General features: G+C 36.7%; 1 protein-coding gene across 3 annotated transcripts in view; it reads right to left on the reverse strand.

The window, feature by feature from the left end:
- The window catches only part of RABGAP1L (RAB GTPase activating protein 1 like), a 769071-nt gene that overhangs the window by 547717 nt on the left and 195260 nt on the right, over positions 1 to 26094 (reverse strand). For all 3 annotated transcript variants that reach the window (XM_035010758.1, XM_035010757.1, XM_035010759.1), the window contains one exon: positions 6102 to 6195. In XM_035010758.1, coding sequence (XP_034866649.1) covers positions 6102 to 6195 — 94 coding nt within the window. The remainder of the gene's footprint in view (positions 1 to 6101; positions 6196 to 26094) is intronic.

The raw sequence follows: 26094 nt of genomic DNA on the forward strand, positions 1-26094 counted from the left end.
TCCATCTCTTCTTGCCTATTCAACGACTTCTCTTGCAACCGTGTCTTCTCCCTCTGGCATTATCAAATTTTCTCTCCTAGATTATTTCCAACAACATACGACATACTAAATTGACCATTTTAATTTTTAGAATAAACTCTCGATCCACATGCACTTCCTAACATGTCCCTATTTCTTGTCATCCTTTTATAGCAAAACTACTCTGAAGAGGTCCCTATACCTGCTGATTATCTTTCTTCTTAGACATAGTCCAATCAAGTTTTCATTCTTACCGCTCCACTGAGAGGTTCTTGTCAGGGTCATCAGTGACAACCGAATAGCTGGATCAAGTAAAATTCTCAGCTCACTCTGACTTGACCTATCAGCAACTAATCATTCCCTTCTTCTTGAGAGACTTAGTTCCTTTGATTTCTATCTTGTTTCTTCTCCTACCTTTATAGGCTGTGTTTTCTTGGACTCCTTTATGTGATCCTCCTCATCTCTCCAACCTCCAAACACTGGAATGGACAAGGGTCTGGTCTCTGGATGACTTCTCTATTTGCTCCCTCAGTAAACTTGTCCATTCTAACAGCTTTAAAAATCATCTATACACTAATTGGCTCCCAAACTCCTATTTCCATTCTTACCTTTCCCTTAAACTCAATCTAATATGTAACTGACTAAACTACACATTTATTTGGATGTCTACAAGGCATCTCAACATCTCCAAAATCTTGATTTTATCCTCCAAAGGTGTTCTTCCTCCTCTTGTCTTTCATATTTAAGTAAATGCGAGACCTAGTTGTTCAAGCCAAAAACCTTGGCATTGGCATCATCAGTCAGTTATTTCTTTTTCTCAGGCCACACAGGAAACATAAGCAAATTCTATCAGCTCTGTCTCAAAATAAATCCAGAATCTGATCACAACATGGCATAAGACATCATCATCTCTCTCCTGGTTTATTTATAATAGTCTTCTAACTATTTTGCCTGCTTCTGTCTTTGCTTTCGTATAATTTATTTTTTACTTCAAAGCCAGAATGATACTTTCAAAATGTTTAAGTCAAAACACCTCACCATAACATGACATGATCAAGACACAAAGTGGTCAAGTAACCGCCCTGTGAAAAATGAATCTACTTACAATCTAGAAAAAAAATAATCAAGTACCAAATGTAGCTGTGTAAAATTTTCACAGACTTGAAGGGACAGAAATCTGTTAAGTCAAGAATTTTCATTCATAAATACATTCAATAAATTTTTGTTGGGCACCTACCATATTCTAGGCACTGTGATAGGGTAGGGACCTGTAAGACAATAGTAACTTTGAGGAGATCATGTGCATTTGACATATCTTTGAAGGGTTAGAATAGAAAAATTAGTTTGAGACAGTGATTCCTACACTAAATACTACAAATCAAAGAGAGAGGAATGTGAATACAAGGGATAATGAAGGCACTGACCTAAGAAAAGCATACACTTCAAAGAGCTACTCTATGTATAAGCTGTGAATTTCATTCTTGTCTTTCTCCTTTTTTTTTTTTCCCATTTCCTTACCTTCATTCATATTTATTACTTGTTCTGATGTATTGTGTAGTACACAATATAAAATAAGCACTTGGGTCTTTTTTTCTTCTTTTGTTTTTCTGATATAGTAGTAGCATTTTGTGCTTCAGCAATTAAAATGCTCAGGATTAATACTCTAGGTTTTTGGGGTTTGGATTTTTTTTTGCCATTTAAGGTACAATTTATGCAGTGTAAAATTCACCCCAGTTCTGTGAGTTTTGACAAACTCATATAGTTGTGTGGTCATCACTATAACCCAAATATAGGACAGTTCAAAAATTCTACGCTCTCTTGTAGTCAACACCACCCAACATGATCAATTCTTGGCAGCTACTGATAAATTTTCTATCATGATAGTTTTGGCTTTTCTAGAATCTTATATAAATGAAATCATGTTGTATTTAGGCATTCAAATCTGACATATTTCCCTTAACATAATGCATTTGAGATCCATCATGTTGTTGTGTGTATCAGTAGTTCATTCTTTTAATTGCTCAGGAATATTCCACTGACTGGATGCCAGTTAGTTGATCCATGTTGGAGAGCATTTGGACTGTTTCCAGTTTGGGGCAATTATGAACAAAGATGTTGCAGACTTTTGTATACAGGTTTTCATTTCACTTGGGTAAATACATAGGAGTGGAATTGGAACTGCTGGGTAGTGCAATAAGTATGTGTTCAACTTTATAAGAATATGCCAAACTTTCCAAAACAGCTACGCCATTTTGCATCTCCACGAGCAAAATATGAGAGCTGCAGTTGCTATGTATGTATCCTTGCTAGCTCTTAGTATTACAATGCTTTTTTGTTGTTGTTTTGTTTTATTTTAGTCATTTGAATGTGTATAGTAGTATAGTAGTACCTCATTGTGGATTTAATTAGTATTTCCCTAATGACTAATGTTGTTTAGCATTTTTTCATGGGCTTATTTGTAATCCAAAATGTCTTCTTTGGTGAAGTATCTGTTCAGATCTTTTGCTTATTTTATTTTTTTCTATTTACTTGAGAGAGAGAATGAGAGAGAGAGAGAGAGCAGGAGAGGGGGGAAGGTCAGAGGGAGAAGCAGACTCCCCGCTGAGCAGGGAGCCCGATGCAGGACTCGATCCTGGGACTCCAGGATCATGACCTGAGCCGAAGGCAGCCGCCCAACCAACTGAGCCACCCAGGCACCCCCAGATCTTTTGCTTATTTTTAAATGAGGGTTTTTGGGGGGTTTTTTAGTATTGAGTTTTGATACTTTTTTTATATTCTGGATACAAGTCTTTTATCAGATAACCGTTTTGCAAATATTCTCTCCCAGTGTGTAGCTTTCCATCTACCCTATAGATGTAAAGTGGTATCTCATTGTGGTTTTGATTTGCACTCCCCTAGTGGCAAAAGATGTTAAGCACCTTTTCATGTGCTGGCTGGACATCAGTATGTCTTCTCTGGAGAAATGTCTATTTACATTGTGTGGCTCTATTTCTGAACTCTCTATTCTGTACCTTTGATCTATGTGTCTATCCTTTCATCAATGATGTCTTGATTACTACAGCTTGATGGTAAGCCCTGAAATCAGGCAGTATGTGTCTCCCAAATTTGTTCATTTTTAAGTGTTTTGGCTATTCCAGTTACTTTGCTTTCTGTATAAATTTTAGAATCAGCTTTCAAGTTGCTACCAAAAAAATTCCACTAGGATTTTGATTGAAGTTACGTTGATCTCAAAGACTAATATGGGCAGAATGGAAATCTTAACAATACTGAGACTTTCATTCTATAAACATGGTATATTTTTCCATTTATTGAGGTCTTCTTTGATTTCTTTCATTACTGTTTTCTACTTCTTCAACGTATAGATCTAGTAACAGTTTGTTCAATTTCTACCTAAATGCTTCATGTTTTTTTCTAGTGCCTTTATACGGCTTTAAATTACTATTTCCAATTTTTCATTGCTAGAATACAGAAATGATTGATTTTTGCATATTTACCTTATATCCTACAACCTTGTAAAATTTAGTTTCCAAGTTAGGTTCTGCCAATAAGTTAACAATGGTAGCAATCGAAAGGTAGAAGAAAAGAAAGGATTGTATTGCCAGTAGTAGCTATACCTGAGAATTACTGATACCTGCCGGGTGCTCTAGGAAATACCAGCACCAATCACATAGTGTCCCCCTACCAGCTCAGATGTCTGGGTAACTCTGCAGAAGCCAAGAACTAACCAAATGACCCTCCCCCACAGGTCCTTCTAAACCCTTGCTGCTCTGAGCATCCTTAGAAGCCCAAGCAACCAGCTGGGCAGCCTTCATCAGAGGTCCCTGCACCAGCTCCTCAGGAGACCTCCCTGAGGTCCTAGATTCTGTTTACAACACTTCTTCTTTTTTTTTCTCCACCTCTAGAGGATACTGCTGCTTCTTACTACTTGGGTTATGTCAGCGTCCTCTTTCTGTTGTTGGGCATTCTGACACACCAGGAACCAATTCTGTCTGAAAAGGCTGGCATGGCTTCTGCTTTCTCAACTGGACTCTGACTAACAATCTTCTTGCTCTGACCAGCACCCCTCCCCCACTCCCCACACCTAACTGTCCTACCGAATTCTATTAACTAATGACATTCTCTTTTTGACCAAACTCTACTCAGGCTCACTTGAACTCTCTTCTTAAACAGGCCCTGACTTTTAAGCTTCCATGTTCATCTCTGCATTGTCCAACTTTAGCAAGAATCCTACTAAGTCAGTTTAGCCAGGATCACCCATCCTCAGTATCTGATCACCCTTGATTTCTAATTGAGTTCCTCATCTTCCACCATCCTCAGGCGATGTCCAATCATCCTGATCCACCTTTAGCAAGAATCCTGTTAGGTCAGTTTAGCCAGGAGCCCCTTTACCCTTGATGTTTCCTCTTAGTAATTCTCTATTGGTTATAAATTTGCACTTGCCATATTTGGAGTTGAGCCCAGTCCCTCTCCCCTACTGCAAGACCTCATTTCAGTGATCCCTACACCTACCATGATACCTCTCCCTCCTTGAATAAAGTCTTCCTTACCACCTTTAACCAGTGTCATGAATAACTTTAACACTAACTCAGGGCCTTAGAAAATGAATATTCATCTTAAAGGGGGCAATAACAAATCAGTAAAAACATATGAGGTAAATTTAGAAAGGTGGACAGTGTTTACATGAATCAATTAGCTTCTGGATATAGTACAGGGAAAAACTGTGAAAGGTTTTTGAAATGGGCTAAAGAGACTACTGAACACCTTTTCTATGGAATGTTGCCACTTCTGGGAATTATCTGAGATGACAGAGGTGTATGTCTCTATTTGTCTTTAACTAGGCAAATTTACAACTCTCAACAGATGTGTAGAAAACTGATAACAATGTGTAAGTTTTTTGTCCATAGCCATGAAAATAATTCCTGTTCATGACTATGCAAGTGAATTATCAGGAAGAGAATATAAATCTCTAAATTGAATTCTCATTTTGATTGGTTCTAATATCTTACTGGTTCCCATTAATTAATGAGTTAAATAAACTCTCTAAGATGTGTTCATTTCACATTTTTGTGTGTGAGATAAATAAGATTAAATTTTCTTTGTTTAATTAGGGGCGGCAGTAAGCCCTCCCTTACTCTTAGGGCATCTCTTTTAAAAAACAAAACCAAAAACAAAACATAATAGATTCAACACTTTGGTCAGGAAGTTGACAAAACTATTCTCCAGATTTTACAGTGAGAAGTCATGAGCTTTCTGACCCTCAGAACCATAATGTATCTCCTAAATTAAATCAGGAGTCTCTCAGGATGTGTATAGGAAATTATCATAAGAAGCATTCATTTGTCTCTTAAAAAGATAAAATTTTAATTTTTCTTTCTTCTACTTTACTGTACAAAATGTGTGGGATTCTGCCCAAACTTAGTAGCTTCTCCTGGACCACCAGCATGCATGTATTTTGACATGAATACTCAATAATAAATCGTGGTTTCTATATATGGTATGGCAGAATGATTTGTTGGTAAGATTTTTAAATTTTACTAACAAATTATAGTCATGATTACCTCTTTAAAAAACTTACCTGTAATAGATATAAACAGCATATGCATAATAAATACAAAGTACCCCTTTTTTGTAGTTTTAGATAAAATACTCCAAAATATAAAGTAACAGTTTTAGTCAGAAAGAATAAAACAGACTTGAGTTACAGTTTATAATCAGTGGTGAAATGAGCAATTCTACACAGTACAGCCCCTTTTCATGGTAATAGACTTAGTAGAGAAAGGATATATGACCCTTTAACGATAGATATTTACATGTTTTAGCAATAAAGCACACAGTTGACTACTGTGAGCAATGTTATGTCTACATGAAACAATAAGGCAAATGTATCTTCCAAAAGTAAGTTAAATAAGACCATATTGGATGGAAGACCCAGCCAAACATAAACAGTGTCCATGAATTATGTTTTAACTTTTGTGTTTTTAAAGTACATCAAAATATTAAGATAAACATATAGATTTTAATTAATAAGACAAATTAACATCAACTATGTAAATGTAAAATTTTCAATACAAAAAAATTTTTACCATCTTCCTAGCAATTCTCCCCAAGAATACAGGATCTTCTCAGGACAATCCTTAGACACATCACCTGTTCCACTTGAGAGTTCATTATCACTCTCTGCAGAAGAAACACAAAAGCAAAAATGACAAACATCATACTATATATCTGATATTTATGTATTATAAAGCAAGAAACATCACTATGTGTCTAATAAAACAAACTTCTTCTATTATGCCCATTGCAAAAAACCTTCATTAACATTATCTTTAGTGCCTAAATATATTCTCAAAGCATAAACATTTTATGAAAATTCCTATTCACAGTTTATATATATGAAATTGAAAATAACTATATATAAATAACTTTATCCCAAGAGGATAAAAATTTAAAGCTAATGGTAACACAATTAGAAATCCCTATGTGATATTCTAATCACCAGATTAATATTCTCAAATATTAATATTTTATTAGTGATGCCAACACTGAAATCAAGAATCAGATATATATATATCAATATATAACACCAAGAAATATATTATAATACAAACACCAAACAACTAGAAATACAAGAAAAATTTTAAGGTTTTAAAGATATATTCATAAGTACAAATATTTTTGACTAAAGGAATAATTAAACTATTTGGCCTTTTTAAAATTACAACTTTATAAAATATCCCATAATATAAAGTAATAGTTTTAGAAAGAACACAACTGGTTGAGCTACAGTTTATAATCAGTGATGAAAATGAGTAAGTGTAAGCTGTGTAAATCTTTTTTTCCTTTTTTTTAATTATGTTATGTTAGTCACCACATAGTACTTCATTAGTTTTTGATGTAGTGTTCCATGATTCATTGTTTGCATATAACACCCAGTGCTCCATGCAATACATGCCCTCCTTAATACCCATCACCAGGCTAACCCAACCCCCCACCCCCCTCCCCTCTAAAACCCTGTTTGTTTCTCAGAGCCCATAGTCTCTCATGGTTCGTCTCCCCCTCTGATTTCCCCCCCTTCATTTTTCCCTTCCTTCTCCTAATGCCCTCCATGCTATTCCTTATGTTCCACAAATAAGTGAAATCATGATAATTGACTTTCTCTGCTTGACTTATTTCACTTAGCATAATCTCCTCCAGTCCCATCCATGTTGATGTAAAAGTTGGGTATTCATCCTTTCTGATGGCTGAGTAATATTCCATTGTATATATGGACCACATCTTCTTTATCCATTCATCTGTTGAAGGGCATCTCGGCTCTTTCCACAGTTTGGCTATTGTGGACATTGCTGCTATGAACATTGGGGTGCATATGGCCCTTCTTTTCACTACATCTGTGTCTTTGGGGTAAATACCCAGTAGTGCAATTGCTGGGTCATAGGGTAGCTCTATTTTTAACTTTTTGAGGAACTTCCACACTGTTTTCCAAAGTGGCTGTACCAACTTGCATTCCCACCAACAGTATAAGAGGGTTCCCCTTTCTCCACACCCTCTCCAACATTTGTTGTTTCCTGCCTTGTCAATTTTTGCCATTCTAACTGGTGTAAGGTGGTATCTCAATGTGGTTTTGATTTGAATTTCCCTGATGGCTGATGATGAATATTTTTTCATGTGTCTGTTAGCCATTTGTATGTCTTCTTCAGAGAAGTGTCTGTTTCAGAGCTGTGTAAATCTTTCAAGCGGTAACAGAGCTGCTAGAGAAAGGAAATGTAATGGGCACAATTTATCTACATTACAACAAGCACTTTGACACAGTACTATATAAGAAAAAGTCTGAAGAAGTATTACCTGAATGATAAAATAAGCTATATAAAAATCTGTCTGGCTTATAGCAAGGACCAATGTTTTATCAACATTGTTACAGTACAATAAGTACTGGCATTAAGTGAATCCCACAGGGATCAGTGTTAAGAACAGTTATTACTTAGCATACTACAAAGCCAATGATCCAAGTATAAACCAATTCATATCAGTGGATAGCATCAACACCAAAAAAAAAACCAATACAATAAAGGAAGGTTTATTTGGCCAGCTTAAAAGATCTGATCATATTCGCACAAAAAGATTTTATCACATATTTAGTAAAGTATAACGAAAACATATGCACACACATGGACAAATGCTTCAACATGTTTAGGACACTGTTCAAAAAGTAAACATTATTCTGGATACTGGAATGAAGTTCAAGAAGGTAGACACGAACATCACTGCTCTAGAAATACCTCACATAAGCAATTCTGTGAACTTTGCAACAAGTTCTTCATGAAAATAATAGAAATGAGAGATTTTTAAAAAGCTAAAGCAAATGAAGTTATTGCTAAGTATTGGAGGAATACTGTAAACAGAAACAACTGAAGCCTTAAATATTAAAATATTCTAAAAACCTCTCAATGTAAACAACTATCCCTTATAATCCTTGTAATTTTTTCATCTAAACTGAGGGGCTTTTTGAGAATGAAAAAGGACACTATTAAAATTTACACTAGAAAAAAGGTTAAACTTAGACTATCAGGCAAACAGGGACTGCTGATCACTCGTCTTATAAATTGGTACCAAGTATGAGTACTTATAATATAAATTGGATTTCAATTAAGCAGGGTCCAAGATGGTCCCACCTTATACTCTATTTTGCTCCATAGTAAATAATAACACAGCAAGGTTCCAAAGTATTTGATGAAGCTGTATATGCTAAATTGGAGACCAAAATCTAAGGACACAATGAAACGGAAAAAGAAAAAAAGACAACAAATCATTAATCTTGGTTTTAATAAAAATCAGAAAGTACTACTGACACAGAGAATCTCCGATTCTTCTTATTCTTTTAGGGAAAGGAGTAAAACAAAACAAAGATGCCATAAGAAAGATTAAGAAATCTGACTACCTATAAATTAAAAGCTTATATGAAGGGACGCCTGGTGGCTCAGTCGGTTAAGCGTCTGCCTTCGACTCGGGTCATGATCCCAGGGTCCTGGGATCGAGTCCTGCATCGGGCTCCTTGCTCAGTAGGGAGCCTACTTTTCCCCCTGCCTGCAGCTCCCCCTGCTTGTACTTTCTCTCTCAAAAAAAAAATAAAATAAAATCTTTTTTTTTTTTTAAAGATTTTATTTATTTATTTGAGACAGAGAGAATGAGAGACAGAGAGCATGAGAGGGAGGAGGGTCAGAGGGAGAAGCAGACTCCCTGCCGAGCAGGGAGCCCGATGCGGGACTCCAGGATCATGACCTGAGCCGAAGGCAGTCGCTTAACCAACTGAGCCACCCAGGTGCCCCAAAAATAAAATCTTTAAAAAAAAAAACTTATATGAAGCAAGGTATAGCGTATACAAAAAAAAAAAACAAAAAAAATTCCCAACATTTGACAAATGGTCTTAATATTCAAATAAACTAAAAAATCCAACAGAAAATTGGGCCAATTAAACCTAGTACAGTTGTATAAAAAAAAACTGGCCAATTAAAGATGTTAAAGAAAGCCTTATCTCAATAATTTTGTCATTCAAATTAAAACAGTGAAACAGAAAAAAACAGAGAGCATTAAGAATAATTATATTTAGTGTTGATGAAAATATGGGGAAACAGGCAAGAAAGCTGATGTTTATAGAACAGTAATCTTTTTAAATGTATTAAGAGTCCAAATTAATACATCATTTGACTCAGCAACTCCACTTCTAAAAATTTATTCTCCAGGAATACATATGCCAAATAGACAGATGTAAAAGGATTTCATCGTATCACTGCTTGTAATAATAACTGAAAACTATCAGGAATTCTTCAGTTGAAATTGCATTAACTAGGAGCACCTGGGTGGCTCAGTTGGTTAAGCGTCTGCCTTCAGCTCATGCTGTGATCCAGAGTCCTGGGATTGAGCCCCATGTTGGGCTCCCTGCTCAGTAGTAAATCTGCTTCTCCCTCTCCCTACCCCCATTTGTGCTTTCTCTCTCACTCTCATTCTCTCTCTCAAATAAATAAATAAAATCTTTATTAAAAAAAAGAAGTTGCATTAACTAAATTATGGTACATCCATTCCAAAGAATACTATCCAATAGTTTAAGATTGACTAGATCTTTATATGCTATATGAAAACCATCTAAAACACATTATTTTGTGATGAAAAGCAAGAAACAAAGGAGTAATTTTTAAGTATGGTTTTATTTCAGCAAGTAGTATTACTTATATGATTACAAAGACCTTTAAAAACAGCTGTAAGATTATATACCAAACTATTAAGAACAATTATGTTTCAGCACCTAACAGTATCTTCTCACATAGCAGGCATTCAATAAATACTGAAGGAACACATCTTTCACTTTTATGTTTCTTTTCTATAAATATTCTTATCTTTTAAAATAAGTACACATAACTATAATAAGCATGGGGAAAGGACTTTTATCTTTTAAATAATCCCTGTTGCTACAGAAAAAAACAAAAGCCTATTTCATTATTATAAACCCCTACTAATATGCCATAAAATCGTCACTGACAACAAGGTACTGTTTCCTGACAATCTCCCAAGTTATTTTCCACCACAAAAAGGAATTAGAACTGTAAACACCTAGATTAGTAGGAGAACCACAAGAGAAGGGGGGGTAACGGGCACACACACTGAAGTAAAAACTAGATCCCTGATGCACAATTAAGGCAGAAACCACATCAAGTCAGGGGCCAGATATCTGGACAAAAAATAGAGGACTTAACGGGCGCCTGGGTGGCTCAGTTGGTTAAGCGACTGCCTTCGGCTCAGGTCATGATCCTGGAGTCCCTGGATCGAGTCCCGCATCGGGCTCCCTGCTCGGCAGGGAGTCTGCTTCTCCCTCTGACCCTCCCCCCTCTCATGTGCTCTCTTTCATTCTCTATCTCTCAAATAAATAAATAAAATCTTTTAAAAAAAAATAGGACTTAGCCAAAGAAGACAGGAATCCTAGGCTTTTATTGAATGTCTGCCTTTTTTTTTTTTAATCTCTATTCCAAACACTGTTCTTTATTTTACAGACACTAACTCATTGTATTCCCTAAAAAACCTAATAAGGTAGTCACTACTCATTTGCCCACTTTCAAAGTAAGAAAACTGAGGCACAGAGAGTTTAAGTAACTTGCTCAAGGTTACCCTTCTAATAGGTGATGGAGAGAGAGAATTCAACCTCAGTTTGAATCCAGAGTCAAATGCCACCTCTCTTTAGTTTTTTTTTATTTGTTTGTTTACCATTTTTTCATGGGAGACTGTGCTTGGCATTTAGCAGATACCAGTCTGTGCCAAGTGCCAACATCTAGTAAATGTTGGAAGCCCAGAGCCAAGAATGGAAAAGGCAGGCACATTTAAAGCAGCATGCCCTAGAAACACTGAATTGAGAGCAAGAGATTTAAATGGACAAGTTTCAGGGGTATAATCCCCTTGACACTCAGGAAAAATAAAAATAAACTGATAACCTAGTGACCTCAAAAGTAAGCCAGATCTATCTTCCTTGCTGCATAAACAACTCACTGTGGGTGTTTTAAATACTTATTGGCCGTCCTGCTAGACAAGAAGAAAGGAGGCTAAAGAAACATAAAGTTACTATATTAGATACAATGGAGTCTCCAGGTAGAATGAAAGAAAGAAACCTAAAAAAAAAAAATGAAAATGAAAGATACTGGAGGACGCCTGCATGCCTCCGTCAGATAAGCATCTGCCCTAGGCTCGGGTCATGCCCCCAGAGTCCTGGGATAGAGTTCTGCATCAGACTCCCTGCTCAGTGGGGAACCTGCTTCTCCCCCGCCCCCGCCCCTCCCCACTGCTCGTGCGCATGCTCTCTCTCTCTCTCAAATAAATGAATGAATGAATAAATAGATAGATAGATAAATATTTTTTTAAAAAAGAAAGAAAAGAAAAAGACACTGGAAACCAAAGTGCAGTAAGAAACACAGTGAAGAGGTTAAAAGTTTCCTGAATTGATAACTGGAGGGAGAAGATGGAAGAAAGAAAAATCCATTACAACTACAAAAAAAAAAAAAAAAAAAGTATGCCTTGAAAATTAGTGACCTTTAGTACGTGGGCATCTATGTGCAGACATGGGTAAAGGGAACCAGGTCCATTCAGTCATTCATAATGGATTCTGGAGGGAAAATGCGTGGTTCTGAAACCCAGTTCCACCACTTACTAGCTGCGATCCTGGTTAAGTTACTCTGTGATTCAGCTGCCTATTTGTAAAATGGGAAAAATAACAAACACTATCTATCTTATACTGTAGTTGTACCAATTAAGCAAGTTATTATGTGCAAAACACATATATTATAGTGCCTGGCAAAAGGCAGGCATGTTAACTATTAAAAGCCATTTTCATTCAACAAATTTGAATTCCTATGATGTACAGTACGGGGGAGAAGCTGGAGTGCAAGTTTTGAGCAGGAAGTGGCGACAATAAATGTAGACTTTTCTTTATCTAAGCTCATGAGATATGGGAAGGTAAGAGAGTAATATAGCTAAAAAGAACTGCATAGTCAATTCAGGCATTACACTTCCTTTATCAAGCCCCACTCCCCAGAAAATTGGCCAGTTCTTCCCTTCTGGCTCCTATACAGACTCCTACAATAATATCTATAAGGCTTCCATGAACACATGCCTGTTTTCATTATTTATTCAGGCATTTAATATCTATAACTTTCATGTTTTACATATCTTTTTCCTTTTCTTGAAATCCAAGCTCTGTGAGGGCTAGGAGTATATCTTGTCTTTATATAATAGGATTTAGCACACAGTAACACTCAACTGTGGAATAAATGGAAATATTTATTTGTTACTGCTTTATTTTTAGAATATGTTTATACACTTAAGGTAATTGGAAAAGAAAACACTGGAAAGAGAAAGATGAGGAATCAGGCCAATTCCCTAAAAAGACATGAAACTGCCCCGGTTTGGAGGGAGGCAGTGACCAGAAGGACCTCTCATATTTTGACTGAATATGGGGGTTTGGATATTTTAACTATGTTAAGAGAGAGAGTTGAGGGAATCCATAGCTAATAGATTTAACTTGTTTACTTTAGAAGAGGTCTCTGAGAGACTGCTTAACTCAGGGAGTATGGTTAGAGACTCCTCCAAAATGCCTAACTTCATTCCTTTCCATGCACAATCTCCTTGTAATTTCAATTTCCCCACAACTATTGTTCTCCTTGAGAAAGCAGGACCATACACAGGATTCCACAGAGAATCCACACAGACTCCACAGGAGACTCACACTTACAGGACTACTATTTTCTTTAAACATCAGTGAAATGAAAATAACAATATTAATCACGTATTATGAAAATTAAATGAGAATGTATGTGCGATCCTAAACATGGTGCCGGTCACCCAGTAGTACTCAAGTGTTAGGTATCATTTTTTATTATTTCTATTGTTACTGAATCCTCAGTTTCCTGCCCAGCATTTCAAAGTAACTAAAAAAGCATCCTAGGTTTATTGTTCATTATTCACTGATTTCTAACATGCAGAGAGCAGAAACCAACTGTGCAACACCAAAATAAGATGCAATAAATGTAAATTTTTAGATCAAATAAAATAAATATGTATGACACTTCAAACAAAATAATTTAAGGGCTCTCTTAACTTTGGCCACTCCTTGCTTTGAAACAAATACTGTGTTTCTATTAGCAATGCTTTTCATCCTAGTCATAAAAGGAAAATTTCAGAACTAGTATCAACAGACATCATAAAAGGAAAAAAATATACATATTTCTACATACATACACATGCATACACACAATGCTTTTTTTTTTCCAAATAAAGTTAAATGACAAAATTAGGGGCAAATTAGCACAAAATCCCATTTTTCTTTTCAACTGAAGGATTACTCATAAAATAAAAAGCTGATGAGTAACCACAGATAAAATGTGACTATTGTGGGTTTTCAAAGATTTTCCCCTTAATTTTCTTTTTTAATAAGTACTGTTTGCTGAAAATAATACAGGTTACTATAAACTCTCTTCTAAACAACTGGGGAGAAAAAAAACCTTACTCATCTGGCAAAACCTATAGGAATACGGGTCTGCATAATGATACATGTCAAGCTGAAATAGTGTAAAAGTGATTTATTTTTATTACTTAGTAGTAAATAATGTCATTTTGGACAGCCAAAAACTATTGCCACATTTGTATGATCTTGAATATTATATAATCTCTCATTTCTCACGTAAAAGTTAGGATATACTTGTTCTATATATAAGCTGATACACAAATGTAAACTGTCAAGGTAAAACTAAAGATCATCCTTAATTTGAAATATGGTAACATTTCCCACTGTCAAAGGCAAGGTGGTATTTATAGACAGAAGATTCAAGGTGGAAGAGACCACAAATTGCATGATTTCTTTCCAACTAAATCATCATCACTGTCATTCTCTCAATCTAATTACAGGTTTCTAATTAATAATCCCTGTAGTTACTAAGCATAAGTGATTAATAAAAATGTATCAGTGATCGCTGAAATCTGTCAACCATACTCAAAAGAGCAGGGCAGCCAAAAACCTTACTTTCTTTCTTTTTCCACTTTGTAACATTGTTTTTTAAGCCTCACAAATTTGTTCAGATAACAAAATGGAAAGAATTTAGGTTACATTTGAGGGGAAAAAAAGAGGCTAAGGCTCTTAACATTAAACAAACTACTTTTTTTTTTTTTAAGGAGCCCAACACAGGGGCTCATGACCCTGAGATCAAGACCTGAGTGGAGATCAAAAGTCAGATGTTTAACCCAATGAGCCACCCAGGCACCCCTAAACAAACTGCTTTCTTAATCATGAGGCTAGTATATCCTTTTGTGTATTTATGTATGTTTCATTTTACATTTTTCTGGGATATAAATGACTTAAAATTTATTTAGATATTTATTTACAGTTTGTATTTTCAGGGTTTTGGAAATGCATTTTAATTCTCTGCTCATTTTTTTAAATTTTTTTAATTGAAATATGATTAACATACAAAAAGCTGTAGATATTTAATGTATACAATTTGATGTGTTTGGAGAGTCTAGTGTAGTTTTATAATAAAAAATTGGGGCAGTGTCTATTTGAATGTATTATCAATGACTTTTTTCAAAATAAACTGACAGGTGGCAAAGAAGGAAATCAGTGTCTGGCAGATTATAAGAAAGAACACATGAAAATAGTTATACTAAAGGATTATTTTAAAACTTATCATTCAAAGAATAACTTTTTAAAAGGCAGCCAATCAGGGCGCCTGGGTGGCTCAGTTGATTAAGCGACTGCCTTCGGCTCAGGTCATGATCCTGGAGTCCTGGGATGGAGTCCCGCATCGGGCTCTCTGCTCAGCGCGGAGTCTTCTTCTCCCTCTGACCCTCCTCCCTCTCATGCTCTCTGTCTCTCATTCTCTCTCTCTTGCAAATAAATAAAAAATCTTTATAAATAAATAAATAAAAGGCAGCCAATCAATTAGAAGAAAAAAACTAAGCAAGCATTGGAGATAATTAGAAACAAAGAGAAGCAAGGGAAGAAAGAACCCATCAGGATACCCAAATTTAACTCATGGGTGGAAAGGGAGCTCACTAACTCCCACCTGGTGGTGCATAACACACTCACAAGTCCTTCACTTCAACCAAGAGTGTAACTCTGCAAGGGAACATACTCAAAAGTAAATAAGAAAGGAAGGGGAAATGCCCACAAGACTAGCCAAAGCAGCCACATGAAATCAGGCAGTCAGGGAAGTAACAGTGAAATCAGGTTCATCTCTGCATTTGGATTTTTTTGTACTCCCCTCCTAAGGGAAAGCATTTTAACTGATGAAGAGATTGCCAAGTATAAAACACAATGGGAGAAAAAGGCAGAAACTGCCAAAAGAGACTTAGGTTAATTTGATATAGGCTGGCTCTTACACATAAGGACTTTAAAATTCAACAATGACAGTAAACATATAATTGTGAAGGTAACAGAAAATAATGGATTTTTGAGAAAAACTCAAGACTTTAGAGCATAAGTGCCATTTTAGTGGACCTGCTAAGCATTCTCTGCATGGTCCTATGATAACATGTCTCTCTGTAATGTCCTGAATACTTGCCTGCCTTCCTTTCTAAACTAAGTTACTTACTTAAAAAAAAGAGACTGTATTCTAGTCATCATGGTATCCTATCAAAGTACTTGGAAACTGGTCAGTACTCATAGATATTTGATGAATAAAATAAGAAACACACTTTTTCAGAACCTATATATATCAACTGCCTATATGACATTTCCATTTGGTATCTAATAAACTTTCAAAAAAAACTCTTAGTTTTCTTCACATACCTGTATTTGCCTGGTTCCCCCCTCCCCATTTTCATAAATGACAAAATTATCTATGCAGTTGTTCAAACTGAAATCGACAAGTTATTATTTACCCTCACTGCCTATAGTTGATTACCCAACCCTGTTGACTCTACCTCTAAAACGTATCTCAAATCTACCTACTTTTCTCCCTCACTAAATTACAACCCTCACCCAAGCCCCCAACATTTGGCCAAGATCACTGTAAGGGTCTCCCAATGGTCTCCCTGCTTCCAGCACTACTCTGCTGGACTTCATTCTCCTCGTATACAGCTGCAGAGGGGTTTTGAAAGGATGAATCAAATCTTAGTCTCGTCTTCCCAGCTTAAAACCCTTCAAAGCCTTCAAAAATGAATTTCTCACAGTGGTTTTATAAGAACTTACATGATGTCCCCTGGCTATCTGTCCATGTCTGTATTGTACCACCTTTTTGTTTGCCCCCTACCCTTCAGTCATCTGTCCTCCTTTCTATTCTTCAAACACACCAAGCACACTTTCACCTTCACCTTCAAGCCTCTGCACTATTTCCTCTCCTGAAATGCTCTTTACCTACCTTCCAACAGCTGGCTGCTTCTTGTCACTCAGATCGCAGTTTAAATGCCACCTCTTCAGAGAAATTTTTAGCTGAACACCCAATCTAAAGTAGCTACCCAGATCAATCAACCAACTTTTTAAAAAAATTTTTTAAAGATTTTTTTATTCATTTGAGACACGGATACAGAGAGAGAGAGAGAGAGAGCATGAGCAGGGGGAGAGGCAGAGGGAGAAGCAGGCTCCTGGCTGAGCCCGGAGCCCAATATGGGGCTCGATCCCAGGACCCTGGGATCATGACCTGAGCTGAAGGCAGACGCTTAACCATCTGAGCCACTCAGGCGCCCCACCAATCAACCAATTTTAAATATCTAAATGGCATTATTAGTTCCTGTTTTTTTCTTGTTTATTCATTATCTGTCACCTCTCCCATAATTAGAAGTATAAGAGATTTATCTATCTTATTATGTCAGAGGTCTTCAAGATCACCCCCAGGTTCATTGATTCTCTAGGAGGACTCAGAGGACTCAGCATATAGTTGTACTCACACTTATGATTTATTACAGTGGAAACAAAGCAAAATCAGCAAAGGGAAAGGGCACATTGGGTGAAGTCTAGAGGAGACCAGGTGCAAACTTCCCAAAGTCCTCTCCCAGTGGAGTCCAGAGGACACACTTAAATCTTCCAGCAACAGGTTGTGACAAAACAAAATTGCTGTCTACCTGGAAAGCTCATTAGAGAGGTTTTTATTGGGGCTGATCATGTAAGTACCCTCTGCCTAGCATGTGCCAAAATTCCAGAATCCAGAAGGAAAGTAGCTGTTCAGCATAAATCATATTGTTAGTACAAATAGTGTAGGCACGGTGAGCCACTCTTCTCAGTTAGAGAATGGTGGGAACCCTCTCAAAATCTGTTTCCCAGTACCAGCCAAGGACTGACTTTGCAAATAGCCTTTTCTGAGGATAGCAGTCTGAAGCCTGCTATGTTGAGTCTGTTCTGCACACTTATTCACCCCTGTATCATCTATCCGTCCATTAACAGATTTTAAAAACAAAAATATGTTGTTCTTCACTGAGTCTAACATTCCAAAGAGATTTCCATTTATTACACAAATATTTACTTAACACTTGCCACATATTAGGCAATGGGAACTCAAAAAAGAAGTAAAAAACCATCTGCCCCTTAGTAACTCACACTCTGGAAGGTGAGAGAAATGAATTTAAAAGACCATACTTATAATATGGTATTTTAAGAATTATTAGAATGGTATGTTCAAAGTACCATTAGAACAAGATTACAGAAAGACTAATGCTGCCTTTGAAGAAAGGGCCTACTTTAGCTGGAAGTGGTCAAGGAAGACCATCTGAAGAGGTAACACCTAAGCCTTGAGCTGAGATCTAAATAATGAGGAAAGGGCGCCTGGGTGACTCTGTCAGTTAAGCCTCCACCTTCGGCTCAGGACATAATCTCGGGATCCTGGGATGGAGCCTCAGTGGGGAGTCTGCTTGTCCCTCTCCCTCTGCCACTCCCCCTGCTTGTGCTCTCTTGCTCTCGCTCTATCTCAAATAAACAAAATTTTTCTTTAATAAATAAATAATGAATGAATGAATGAATGAATGATGCGGAAAAGGCAGCAAGCAGAAGTTCTAAAGAAAGTATCTTCCAAACAAGGAACAACATATGCAATAGTATAGAGAAAGGTCAATTTGAAGAGAAGCTCTATAGAATATACTATACACTCAATAACCAGTAGCTATTATTATATCATGTCCTCTTCATGTATTGAGAAACGGATGATTTAAGAAATCAGATATATGAAGCCCATACCGCTAGTAGTTATATTTATATCTACCCTACCCATTTACCAAAAAAAAAAAAAAAATACTTGAGAAGAAGATAAAAACAGACCTAAGTAAAATAAAGCAAACATGAATTAATCAAGTATTGATTCATTCAAATATTTATTAAGCACTCACTACATGGCCAACCTCAAAAATATGAAATAGACATGCTCCCTGACTTTGAGGAACTTATGTTCTAGCAGAAAAAAGGAAATGGATATAGATATATGACAACAGAGCAGAATATATGCTACAACAGTAGTAGGAACAGAAAAGTCAAACATTGGAGTGGGGTAGACAAGATGCCTTACATCAGAACACCATAGCAAAAATAACATACAACAGATAAATGAAAGGGCGCCTGGGTGGCTCAGTTGATTAAGTGACTGCCTTCGGCTCAGGTCATGATCCTGGAGTCCCTGGATCGAGTCCCACATCGGGCTCCCTGCTCGGCAGGGAGTCTGCTTCTCCCTCTGACCCTCCCCCCTCTCATGTGCTCTCTCTCTCTCATTCTCTCTCTCAAATAAATAAATAATCTTTTAAAACAAAAAACAAAAACAGGTAAATGAAAAACTAAGCTTCAACCTTCTCCAAAGACAAGAATGAAAAAAATGAAGGGTTGGGTGCCTGGGTGGCTCGGTTGGTGAAGTGTCTGACTCTTGATTTACATTCAGGTCATGACTGCAGAGTCCTGGAATCAAGCCCTGCTATGGGCTCTGAGCTCAGCGCAGAGCCTGCTTAACAATGTCTCTCCCTCTCCTGCAGTCCCTCCCCCTGCTTGTGCACTCTCTCTCTCCTTCTCTCCCAAATAAATAAATCTTTTTTTAAAAAAATGAAGGGTTACATGCACAACTCTTACTGATAAAAGCTTAAAAAATAATTTCACAGAGAGATACCTTTTCCCAACTTGTGTGATCAATCTCCTAAATCTTTTTTTTTTTTTTAAGATTTTGTTTATTTATTTGACAGAGAGAGACAGCAAGAGAGGGAACACAAGCAAGGGGAGTGGGAGAATGAGAAGCAGGCTTCCCGTGGAGCAGGGAGCCCGATGCAGGGCTCAATCCCAGGACCCTGGGTTCATGACCTGAGCTGAAGGCAGATGCCCAACGACTGTGCCACTCAGGCACCCCTAATCTCCTAAATCTTTACACAAAATACCCTGAATAACATAATAAACCATGTCCAAGAAGACATTTTACCATACCTATAGAAATATCTCTACCAACCTTTGATTAAAGCAGAAAATACAAAATTAGAATGACCTAAAAAGCTCTCCATCACCCAGTCTCTATATTCTCTCTAATCTCATATTGTGTCATTTCCCACCATTATAAATGAATATATTTTACTGCACACATAATGCTGCTTTTCCATCACCCAATGTTTCCCTCTGCCTGGAAGGTCTCCCTTACCAAGCATCCAAATATTTCTAGCTAAATAATGTGCTTTTAATCAAGACAGAGCTCATAGGCACAATTTCCAAGAAGTCTTCCTTGAATTTTCAGGCCAAACTAAGTTTCTTTTAGGCAGCTCATATTATAAGCCCTTCCCTGGGGGGATTTACTACATATTTACTACATATTACTATCTATTTATGGGTCTTTTTCTTCAACTAGACTAAAAGCTCCTCAAGGATAAGAGTCCTGTCTTATTTATTTTTGTGTCCATAGCACTTAGCAAAGTAGTGGTGTCCACTAAAAGTTTGTTAAAACTTTACAATTTTAATAAAACCTACCAAATAACAAACTTAATTTACAGATGGCCTTCTAGTAATCACACTTGAAAAATCTAAGAGAATAAATCACTAATATTTTCTTTAGAGGGGATATCCTGAATACCAACTGTCTACATTTTCAGTCTTTTGTGCAAACTCTTCAAATCTGAGATCATTAGTAAGTGCCAATGTACCCATAGTCTGCACTGTGAATAAGATTTGCTCTGCATACTTCTTAGGTGAATGGGTGGCAAAATGAAATTGCATTGCAAAAGTCAAAGGCCTTCATGTATGCCCACTGAGACCGAGGGCCCCTGAATGTCAGCATAGGTGTCTTCTATAACCAATGGTTCAAAACTCTCTACCAATTATATAACATTTGCATATGTAGCCCATTCTCATAAATGACATTTCTCAATGGACACAGTAAATTCTCAACTGAGGACATACATCTCTGGAGTAGCAAGGTACTCCCATATATTAAGAATTACTGTTCTACTTATATTATTTCAGTTGAAAACATCACATAGGATCTTATATATTAATCTTATTATGCATATATTTATAACTTATAATACATTTCTTTCCTTTAAAAAAAATTGTGATGAAGGGGTGCCTGGGTGGCTCAGTTGGTTAAGTGTCTGCCTTCAGCTCAGGTCATGATCCCAGGGTCCTGGGATCTAGTCGTGCATCGGGCTCCCTGCTCAGCGGGAAGTCTACTTCTCCCTCTACCCTCCCCCCCTGCTCCAGATCTCTCTCATGCTCTCTCTCTCTCTCAAATAAAATATTGGAAAATAAATAAATAAAAATAAATAAAATAAATGTGATAAAGGCCAACATACAAAATGTGACATGTGAAGGTCAAATATTCCATACTCCATTAAGTCAAACTACAATTCATACTTCTGCTCCCCTGCCCTATAATCTAGTGAAAGGAATGGGAATCTGTTGCATCACTCTATGATTAAGATGTATTATTCTACTTATGCAAAATATCATCCTCTTTTCAAGACAAGTAATGAGAATAAAACTCAAGATTTCTTAGAGAGTTTTAATCCCTTAACTGGGTAACATGACCATTACAAATACTCAACAAAAATCTCACTTTGGGAATGATCATAGGTGCATAGCCTTCAAGAATGTAATGTTAGTTTCAGAAGAATTTAGTGATTCATCACTTACATACAACATCCAGTGCTCAGCACAAGTGCCCTCCTTAATACTCATCCCCAATTTAATCCATTCCCCCCCCCACCTCCCCTCCAGCAACCCTGAGTTTGTTCTCTATAGTTAAGAATCTGTTTTATGGTTTTCCTCTCTTTTTTTTTCCCCATATATGTTCATCTGCTTTGTTTCTTAAGTTCCTCATATGAGTGAAATCATATGGTATTTGTCTTTCTCTGACTGGCTTATTTCACTTAGCATAATACAGTTTTCCACAATGGCTGCACCAGTTTGCATTCCCACCAACAGTGCAAGAGAGTTCCTTTCTCCCTACATCCTCACTGACACTTGTTTTTTGTTGTTGATTTTAGCCATTCTGGTTCAGGTGTGAGGTGCTATATCATTGTAGTTTTGATTTGTATTTCCCTGATGATGAGTGATATGGAGATCTTTTCAAGTGTCTGTTAGCCTTCGGTATGACTTCTTTGGAAAACTGTCTTCTGCCCATTTCTTAACTGGATTATTTGTTTTTTGGATACTGAGTTTGAGAAGTTCTTTACAGATTTTGGATACTAACCCTTTATCAGATATGTCATTTGCAATATCTTCTCCCATTCCGCTGGTTGCCTTTTAGTTTTGTTGATTGTTTCCTTCAGTGTGCAGTTTTATCTTGATGTAGTCCCAACAGTTCATTTTTGTTTTTGTTTCCCTTGCCTCCGGAGATTTGTCTAGTAAGAAGTTGTTATGGCCAATGTCAAAGAGTTGAGTGCCTATTTTCTCCTCTAGCATTTTGATGGTTTCCAGTCTCACATTTGGGTCTTTCATCCATTTTGAATTTATTTTGTGTATGGTATAAGAAAGTGGTCCAGTTTTCCCAACACCATTTGTTGAAGAGACTTTTTCCCATTGGATGTTCTTTCCTGCTTTGTTGAAGATTAGTTGATCATATAGTTGTGGGTCCAATTCTGGGTTCTCTCTTCTGTTCCACTGATCTATAGGTCTGTTTTGTGCCAGTACCATACTGTATTGATGACTACAGCTTTGTAATATAGCTTGAAATCTGGAATTGTGATGCCTCCAGTTTTGTTTTTCTTTTTCAGGATTACTTTGGCTATTCAGGGTCTTTCGTGGTTCCATATAAATTTTAGATTGTTCTAGATCTGTGAAAAATGCTGGTGGTATTTTATTAGGGATTGCATTAAATGTGTAGATTGCTTTGGGTAGTATAGACATTTTAACAATGTTTGTTCTTCCAATCCATGAGCATGGATTGTTTTTCCATTCTTTGTGTCCTCTTCAATTACTTTCATAAGTGTTCTATAGTTTTCAGAGTACAGATCTTTTATCTCTTTGGTTAGGTTTATTCCTAGGTATCCTACTGTTTTTGGTGCAACTGCAAATGGCATCAATTCCTTAATTTCTTTTTCTGCTGCTTCATTACTGGTGTACAGAACTGCAACAGAATTCTGGTTTTGTAACCTAGGACTCTACTGAATTCACGCATCAGTTCTAGCAGTTTTTTGCTGGAGTCTTTTGGGTTTTCTACATAAAGTATAATGTCATCCTCAAAGAGTGAAAGTTTGATTTCATCCTTGCCAATCTGGATGCCTTTTATTTCTTTTTGTTGTCTGACTGCTGACACTAGGACTTTCAGTACTATGTTAAATAACAATGGTGAGAGTGGACATCCCTGTCTTGTTTCTGACCATAGAGGGAAAGCTCTCAGTTTTTCGCCCTTGAGGATGATGTTAGCTGTGGGTCTTTAGAATATGGCCTTCATGATGTTGAGGTATGTTCCCTCTATCCCTGCTTTGTTGAGGGTTTTTAACAAGAATGAATGCTGCATTTTGTCAAATGCTTTTTCTGCCACTATTGAGAGGATCACATGGTTCTTATCCTTTCTTTTATTAATGTGGTGTGTCACACTGACTGATTTGTGGATTTTGAACCACGCTTGTAGCCCAGGAATAAATCCAACTTGATCATGGTGAATGATTCTTTTAATGTACTCTTGAATGCGATTTGCCAATATTTTGTTGAGAATTTTTGCATCCATGTTCATCAGGCATATTGGCCTTGTAATTCTCTTTTTTAGTGGGGTCTTTGTCTGGTTTGGGAATCAGGGTAATGTTAGCCTCATAGGATGAGTTTGGAAGTTTTTCTTCCTTTTATTTATTTATTTGAAAGAGAGAGAGCATGAGCCTGAGCTTGGGGGCGGGGGGGTGGGGGCGCGGGCAGCAGAGGGATAAACAGAGTTCCCGCTAAGCAGAGAGCCTGTTGTGGGGCTCAATCCTAGGGCCCTGGGATCATGACCTGAGCCAAAGGCAGACGCTTAACCAACTGAGCCACCCAGGTGCCCTTCCTTCTCTATTCTTTGGAACAATTTGAGGAGAATAGGTATTAACTCAAAGTGTTTGGTAGAATTCCCCTGGAGAGCCATCTGGCCCTGGACTTTTGTTTGTTGCGGGATTTTTTATTATTGATTCAATTTCTTTGCTGATTATGGGTCTGTTCAAATTTTCTTTTGCTTCCTGTTTCAGTTTTGGTAGTTTATATGTTTCTAGGAATTTATCCATTTCTTCCAGATTGCCCAATTTGTTGGCATATAATTTTTCATAATATTCTAATTGTATCTCTGTGGTGTTGGTTGTGATCTCTCTTCTCTCATTCACTATTTTATTTATTTGGCTCCTTTCTCTTTTCTTCTTGATAAGTTTGGCTAGAGATTTATTAATTGTATTAATTCCTTCAAAGAACTAGCTCCTGGTTTTCATTGATCTATTGTTTTTTTAGGTTTTATATCATTTATTTCTACTCTAATCTTTATTATTTCCTTCCTTCAGTTGGCTTTAGGCTTCGTTTGTTGTTCTTTTTCTAATTCCTCTAGGTGTAAGTCAGGTTGCATATTTGAGATATTTTTTGCTTCTTGAAATAGGCCAGCCCTGTATGGTTATATACTTCCTTCTTATGACCACTTTTGCAGCATCCCAAAGGTTTTGGACCATTGTGTTTTCATTATCATTTGTTTCCATGTATTTCTTTTTTTTTATTTCTCCTTTCACTTCCCAGGTTGACCTATTCATCCTTTAGTAGGATCTTCTTTACTCTCCATGTATTTGTGGTCTTTCTAAATTTTTTCTTGTGGTTAACTTCAAGTCTCATAGCATTGTGGTCAGAAAATATGCATGGTATGATCTTAATCTTTTTGTACTTGTTGAGGCCTGATTTGTGACCCAGTATGTGATCTATTCTGGAGAATGCCCCATATGCACTCGAAAAGAATGTGTATTCTGGTGTTATAGGATGAAATGTTCTGAAGACATCTGTTAAGTCCATTTGGTCCAGTGTGTCATTCAAAGCCATTGTTTCCTTGTTGATTTTCTGCTTGGATGATCTGTCCATTGATGTAAGTGGAGTATTAAACTCCCCTACTATTATTACATTATTATCAATGAGTTCCTTTATGTTGTTTTATATATTTGGGTGCTCCCAAATTGGGGGCATAAATATTTATAATTGTTAGATCTTGTTGTTGGATAGACCCCTTTATTATGATATAATACCCTTCTTCATCTCGTTACAGTCTTTGGTTTAAAATCTAGTTTGTCTGATATAAGTATTGCTACTCTGGCTTTCTTTTGACATCCATTAGCACAATAAATGGTTCTCCATACCTCACTTTCAATATGCAGGTGTCTTTAGGTCTAAAAAGTCTCTTTTAGGCAGCATATAGATGGGTCTTGGTTTTTTAACCATTCTAACACCTTATGTCTTTTGATTGGAGCATTTAGTCTACTTATATTCAGAGTAATTATTGATAGATATGAGTTTAGTGCCATATTATTACTTGTTTTGTAATTGTTTCTGGAGATTTTCTCTCTTTCCAGTCTTTGTCACTTTTCATCTTTCTTTCCCACTCAGAGTCCCCTTTACTATTTCTTGCAGGGCTGACTTAGTGGCCATTAACTCCTTTAGTTTTTGTCTGAAAAACTCTTTATCTGTCTATTCTGAATGACAGCTCTGATGGATAGAGTATTCTTGGCTGCATATTCTTCCCATTCAGCATGTGAAATATATCATGCCACTCCCTTCTGGCCTGCCAAGTTTCTGTGGAAAGATCTGCTGCTAACCTTATTTGTCTTTCCTTGTAAGTTGGGAACTTCTTGCTGCTTTTAGGATATTTTTCTTTTTCTGGATATTTTGATAATTTAACTACAATATGTCTTGGTGTTGGCCTGCTTTTGTTGATTTTAAAATAAGTTCTCTGTGCCTCCTAGATCTGGATGTCTGTTTCCCTGCCCAGATTAGGGAAATTTTCAGCTATAATTTCCTCAAATAAACCTTCTGCCCCCTTTTCTCTCTCATCTTCTTCTTCTGGGACTGCTATGATATGAATGTTATTATGCTTTATGGAGTTACTAAGTTCCCTAAGTCTATATTCATGATCTGATATTTTTCTTTCCCTCTTCTTTTTAAGCTTCATTATTTTCCAT

This window comes from Mirounga leonina, unplaced genomic scaffold (genome assembly GCF_011800145.1).
Source record: "Mirounga leonina isolate KUSES-001 unplaced genomic scaffold, KU_Mleo_1.0 Mir_154, whole genome shotgun sequence".
NCBI classification, from domain to species: domain Eukaryota; kingdom Metazoa; phylum Chordata; class Mammalia; order Carnivora; family Phocidae; genus Mirounga; species Mirounga leonina.